Genomic DNA, 7027 nt, shown 5'->3' with positions numbered 1-7027 from the left:
TTTCACCCGATGTTGGCAGCCCTGGACATATGACAATAATACTCGACTTAACTCTTGGTATACATGAGTGTGTATATATATATACACACACATACATACTCACTCTGAACCTTTTTTCTCGGTTACTGTATTATTTACAGTACTATGTGTACATATTTTGTTGTAGATAGTGGTACCTGGGACATGTGACAATAGGACATTCCTGACTCTTGGCCAATCTTTGCTCTTGGCTATAAGATCTTTGCTCTGCCCGGCTGCGCCTCTCTCCCGGCAGCCTCTACTCCAGCTTCCGGTTCTGGCATCTTCCTCCTTCCATTGCGTCATCGCCGTTTGGATGTAACGTCATAAACCAGCCGAGTCAGCCTTTGAGAAATAAATATCATTTAAAAAGTCTCCCCGGCCGCTATCGCCCCGCCGTCAATATTTTTTAAATTTTCCAGGCGGTGTTTGGGAGGAGTGGTCCCGCCCCTTCCCCCTGCCGGCCTGCCCCCGCGGACTTCCCGTGGTGCCGCGCTGCGATGAGGAAGCTGGCCGGTGGCGGTGGCGGCTGACGAGTGGCGGTGGCGGCGTGTGCGGGTTGTGAACGGGGGGGCGGCTGCTGACGGGTGACGGCGGCTGAGGTGCGGCGGCGGCGGCGGCTCCGGGATGGCGGAGAGCGCGGCGCGCGCGGACATCCGCGTCACCGTCAAGACTCCCAAAGACAAAGAGGAGTTCGAGCTCGCGCCAGAGTGCACCGTTAAAGAGGCGAGTGGCGCGAGGGCAGCGGGTAAACGGAGGGCGCGCGGCTCGATGCTCGGCCCGCGGACGGATCGGAGCCTCCCCCCCCCCACCCCACTCCCAGAGCGGTCCCCACATTGCCCGAGGTGGGCCCGTGTCACCCCCCCACCCCCACCCCACTCCCAGAGCGGTCCCCACATTGCCCGAGGTGGGCCCGTGTCACCCCCCCCCCCCCCTCACTCCCAGAGCGGTCCCCACATTGCCCGAGGTGGGCCCGTGTCACCCCCCCCCCCTCACTCCCAGAGCGGTCCCCACATTGCCCGAGGTGGGCCCGTGTCACCACCCCCCCTCCCCCTCGTCACCAGCCCCGACTGACTGACTGCCTGCCATGCGGGCCGTCCAGAGCAAAGATACTAGAGGATCTTTGGTCCAGAGCAGTTCAGCCGGGCCATCATGTCGTTCGCCCTCCCGGGAGTGCGGGCCGGGCCGAGCCAGGCCGGTGGCTAAGAGCCGGGCCAGTGTGGCCCCCGGTCCCTCTGTCAGCAGCCGCGACGCACGGCTGTGCGGACAGACGGCCCAGTTTTTAATCTTGAGGGTGGTGATTTCCAGGCGTTTTGTCCCGCAGAGATGGAAAAATGAAGAGCGCGGAACATGCAGTCACGCTGTGTCATTCCAGACTTTAAACAGCGTCATCGTGACATCCTCCTGCTCTCCCAACAGTTCAAGGGTCGGGGACGATCAGAGTAGTAAACAGTGTTTACGCCTTAATGGTGATTTTAAACATGTATATCATACTTGGATAATTTAGTGATATTCTAAGCGTGATTTGACGAGGCAGGTTTCTAGTGTGGATTGATATTAACAGTTCCCAGTGTAGATCAAAGCAAGATTACGGCACGAACTACAGCCGTGTCAAGGAAATATGTTCGATCTGCCTACATTTAATAACTGCTCGCCTCAAATTACATTTTACTTTTCTGGACCTTAGTTCTGTGTTATAGAGTGATACAATGTGGAAACAGACCCTTCGGCCCAACTTGCCCACACCGACCAACATGTCCCATCTGCCCGCGTTTAGTCCATATCCCTCCAAACCTGTCCTGTCCATGTACCTGTCTAACTGTTTCTTAAATGTTGGGATAGTCCCTGTCTCAACTACCTCTTCTGGTAGCTTGTTCTATACACCCACCACCCCTTGTGTGGAAAAAGTTACCCCCTCAGATTCCTATTAAATCTTTTCCCCTTCACCTTAAAGCTGTGTCATCTGGTCCTCGATTCACCTACTCTGGGCAAAAGACTGTGCATCTACCTGATTTATTCCCCTCAGGATTTTATACACTTTTTTCAGATCACCCCTCATCCTGCGTTCCAAGGAATAGAGTCGCAGCCTACTCAACCTCCCCATGGCCCAGACCCTCTAGTCCTGGCAACATCCTTGTAAATCTTCTCTGTACCATTCCCAGCTTGACAACATGTGCTTGTGGAGTCTGCCAGCAGTTACTGTAGAAGATTTTAATTGTTATGTTGATTTCATTCCCATAGAGCATCTGAGGTACAGTAGCCTCTCAACATTTGTCGAAGAGAAGGATGTAGTTGGAAAGTTGAGTGCCCCGAGGTAGCTGGAAAGATTTTTGAGATTTATCAAAGTAATGAGGGAGGTCAAAATATTTCACAGTAAGGTAGAAATGTGCAGATATAGTACAAAATGGCAAAACGGTTAGACCTAGACATAGGGCAATGGAAATGCAACTTTGTCAGAACAGGATAATATGTGATTGTGGCCCAAAGTGAGAGAATAAAACTGAAAATTAGGTACAATATTCGCTTGTAATGTTCTTGCATGAAATGTGTGTATTTCAGGCAAGTTAAAATCCCAATCTCTTGCAAGATCTTTTTCAGAAAGTTTTAAATTTGGTTTAAATGAAGCAATCAACAATATGTCATTATTTGAACAGATGTGTCTAAATTGATAATCTAGCAAGCTATCTAAGAACTGCAGATGCTGGTTTAAATCGAAGGTAGAATCTAGCAAACTATTTGTACTCCACAGATGGTGGTAGGTGTATGAAATGACCTGCCGGGGAGGTAGTTGAGGCAGTATTATAAAAGGCATTTGGATGGGCATATGGATAAGAATGGTTTAGAGGGATACGGGCCAAACGTAGGCAGGTGGGACCTACTCCTGCACCTAATTTCTATGTTTCTATGTGTAAATGGGTTATCTTTGTTGGCATGGGCAAGTTGGGCCTAAGGGCCTGTTTCCATGCTATATCAAAATCTATGACTCGATTAGTTAAATGGTAGCCATGTACTCCCTAAATGAATCAGGTTGGGGAATATAATTTCTAGTTATACAGTATACTGTATTATTCCATTATACAGTATGTGAGGAGCAGAAAATATTTACCTATTTATAATTGAACAGTTACTGTGCTGCTAAAATATAGCAGAATTGGAAACATCATTCAGTTATTAGTGTAGACTGAAAACGCTGTTGACATTTATTTAACAATTTCATCTGGCTAAAGATTAGATGGCAAATATTGATGAAGAGCTGAGCAAATCTTCCCGACCTGGATGAATTGCTGAGCAGTGCTGACATGACCTGGCTTGATGGGGTCTGGCCTGAGCCAAACCTGTATGATTTATCAGAATAATACCTAACACATTTGGTGGGGTACCACGCGGCTTAGACCATGTTGTCAGACGTACATAGCATCAGTGCCTATGTGATCATCTAACCTATTCAACTACACAAATGGAGAGTCTTCCAAAACGTAGCTTGTTAATTCCTCAACAGCTCATTGTCAAAATGCTTTTGTCCTATGATACCTGGAAGGGCACATGAACAGGCAGGATTATTCTGGACTTCCAGTGTGCTTTTTGAATGCTGAAAGTTGAATGAGTTGGATCTGAGTCATAATATCCATGTGTTTAACTGAGACGATATACTCTTTATTGCACCAATGTATTCGAAAATCTAAACTGTAATTTGTACTAAACAAGCACATTTTCAATTATTGATTGTGATCTCTCCCTGCTTTTGTGAAGTTTGAGAACTTGTATATTGTAATGATATTTAGACTATAGGACAAATTGTACAGTTTGCTGTGGTCTTCTAATGTTTTGATATATAAATTATTTTCCATGTTTCATGATTTCAACTGCTAATTTTAAAATATGACTATTATAAATTGTATAGAAACTTGTTTTAAAAAAGTTTTCTGATAAAACAAATTCAAAATTAATTGTGATACATGCTTAAATCTTCACCAAGCATCAAATCAAGTGAATCAGTGTTATTAAAAGGACTATTGTTGACTAGAAGTGTGCAGACACTACCAGTGTGCAGAATTAGTCTTGATATATTTTCAAGTAACTTTCCTGAGGTTATGTAAACACTTTCATCCCATATAAGACTTCCAAGTGCTTTCTAATGTTGAAATTTTGTCGGTCTTGTATTCAATTCTGTATATTATGCTTCACTCTCTCCATCCATTCTCTCACTCAGTTATGAGGAGAAGCTGAATAGATAGGGTTTCTCTTCCCTGAAATAGTGGAGGCTGAGGGGTGGCTAAAGAGAGAGAGAGAGAGAGAGAGAGAGAGATGTAAACATTTGAGAGGGATAGATTAAGTAGATAGCAACATTATTTTTTTCCTGGTGGGTTTGTCTAAGACAAGAAGGCATAAGTTTAAGTTGAGAGGTAAGAAGTTTAGAAGGGATCCAAAGAGTCAAGACCATAATCCTGCAAACATAACCGAAGTCCTCAGAAGATCATAATTGTTGAGGTTAGTGTTGTGTAGTGTTCAAGAATCTGATGGTTGCTGGGAAGAAGTGTTCTTACAGCAGGCAGTTATGTTTTTCAGGCTGTTGTACCACTTTTCCAATGGCAGGAGCAAAATCAGACCTTCGCCAGGGTGGTTTGATATTGGCTGTGTTTTTAAGGCAGCGCCTCCTATTCGATGGTGGGAAAGTCGGTACCTGTACGTCGGTACAGACAGTACCTACCACCTACTAGTCTCCTTCGTTCCTGGACGTTCAGGTTGTCAATCCAGGTTTTGATGCAACGGGCAGGACATTGATACAAAAGTTAGGAAGTCATGTTGCAACTGTACAAGGTGTTTGTGAGGCTGCACTTGAAGTATAGTATGCTGTTCCAGTTGCCGAGCTATAGGAATGCTGTCATTAAGCTGGAAAAGGTGCAGCAACGATTCAAAAGGATGTTGATGGGGTTGGAAGGTTTGTGTTATAAGGAGAGATTGCATAGGTCGGGACTTTCTTTCTCAGAGGCTGAGGGGTGAGAGGTGTATAAAATCATGAATGGCATAGGTAAGGTGAATGGCCATAGACTTTTTCCCAGGATTGGAACTCGAGGGCAAAAATTTAAAGCAAGAGGGGAAGGATTAATGGGAACGAGGGGAAACTTCTTCACATGGGGTGGGAGTATGTAGAATGTGCTGCCAGAGGGAAGTGGTGGAGGCATTTGAACAGGTATATAAATGTAAAGGAATTTGAGCAAACACGTGGAATGGACCTAGCTCAGGTAGCCATCTTGGACAGCATGGTTGTCGTCTTCTATAATTCCATAGTTTCCCAAAGGCAAATGTAATTCCTGTATTTAAGAAGGGAGAGGGAAAACTGGGAGCTTCAGAACAGGGCCCTGATACCAATAGTGGGGGAATCTATTAGTGAAGGCACACAGAAAATAATAATACGTTTGTGGAATGTTAGCAAGGATTTATGAAAGGGAATTTACTTTCTATAAATCTTGAGGCTTTTTGAATTTGAATCAAGTAGAATGAATAAGCGGCAGATTGATGTGGTGTATTTGTACTTTCAATAATGTTATACAAGATTATTTAATAAAACTAAGAGTGCACATTATTGGGGAAATGTGCTGGCGAGGACTGCTGATTGGTTATCAGACAGTAAAAGGATTAGAAATAAGCAAATAATTTTGGTTTGAGAAACTGTCACAAGTGAGGAGCTGTGAGGATTGGTACCGAGCTGCAGCTGTTCACGATCTTTATTAGCAAATTGTATGAGGAAATCACAGATAATGGATTTGTCTGCTGAGGAATTTGGAATTAGTGTGGGGCTGGGAGTAAACGCAGCTAGACTTTGGTGAGAGAAATGGGGTAGGTGAATGGGCAAGAACATGATTCATTAAATATAACGTGAAAAAAGTGACCTCATCTACTTTGTGAAATACAAACACCGAGCAGCTATTGAGTGATTGAGGTTCTGAGGGACCTGGAGTCCTTGCCCACGAATCACTGAAAGTTAACTTGTCGACAAGGTAAGCAGCTGGGAAGGCAAATGGTATGTTGGCCTCTACTGGGGGAAAAAAGTCTGTAAATGAAGTCTTACTCTGGAGAGAATTTGTCTGGAATATTGCGTACAGGTCTGGTTTCTCTAAGGAAGGTTTTTTGCAGTTTAAGCGCAGTTGAGGTTCAGCAGATTGATGAAGAAGCAAGGAACTGCAGATGCTGGTTTACCAAGGGAAGACACTTGGCTGAAGAAGGCTCCCAACTCAAAATGTCACGTATCCATGTTCTTCAGGATACTGCCTGACCCACTGAGTTACTTCAGCATTTTGTCTTTCTTCAGCAGATTGATTCCTGAAATGGTAAGTGTGAATTCTGAGGAGAAATTAGGCAAACTGGACATAGAAAATAGGTATAGGAGGAGGCCATATGGCCCTTTGAGCCAGCCATTCATTGTGATCATGGCTGACCATCCACAATCAGTAACCTGTGCCTGCCTTCTCCCCATATCTTTTGATTCCGCTAGCCCCTAGAGCTCTATCTAACTCTCTTTTAAATTCATCCCGTGAATTGGCCTCTACTGCCTTCTGTGGCAGAGAATTCCACAAATTCACAACTCTGGGTGAAAACGTTTTTTCTCATCTCAGTTTTAAATGGCCTTCCCTTTATTCTTGAGAGCCTGTCCCACTGCACGAGGTAATTCAAGAGTTCTCCCGAGTTTCCCCTGATTCGAACTCGGAGAATTACGGTAAAAGACGCTCGTAGGTACTCGGGGCTCTCATGGACGTTTTTCAACATGTTGAAAAAACTTCACGAGCTCACCGCGTTTCCCGAGTACCTGCCGTTAGCGTTACGAGCCGCTAAGAGACGTCCCGAGCTCCGACGTACCCGCTACATACATTCTACGTACTTAACACAAATTTGTTAACACTACACAACATTGGGACCATTTTTCCTGCATCTAGCCTGTCCAGTCCTTTTATAATTTTATATGTTTCTATATAAGATATCCTCTCATCCTTTTAAATTCCAGTGAATAAAG

At 44.8% G+C, this 7027-nt stretch overlaps 1 protein-coding gene across 2 annotated transcripts in view; it reads left to right on the top strand.

Annotated features, from left to right (window-relative positions):
* Window positions 1-336: 336 nt before the first annotated feature.
* The window catches only part of ubqln1 (ubiquilin 1), a 33907-nt gene continuing 27216 nt past the window's right edge, over window positions 337-7027 (top strand). Inside the window, exon 1 of one of the 2 annotated variants that reach the window (XM_033017629.1) lies at window positions 337-744. In XM_033017629.1, coding sequence (XP_032873520.1) covers window positions 646-744 — 99 coding nt within the window. In that variant the 5' untranslated portion in view covers window positions 337-645. The remainder of the gene's footprint in view (window positions 745-7027) is intronic. The other variant, XM_033017628.1, reaches the window with a different exon arrangement.

The sequence above is a fragment of the Amblyraja radiata genome, chromosome 3 (assembly GCF_010909765.2).
Source record: "Amblyraja radiata isolate CabotCenter1 chromosome 3, sAmbRad1.1.pri, whole genome shotgun sequence".
NCBI classification, from domain to species: domain Eukaryota; kingdom Metazoa; phylum Chordata; class Chondrichthyes; order Rajiformes; family Rajidae; genus Amblyraja; species Amblyraja radiata.
This window is presented reverse-complemented; position numbering and strand designations above follow the sequence as displayed.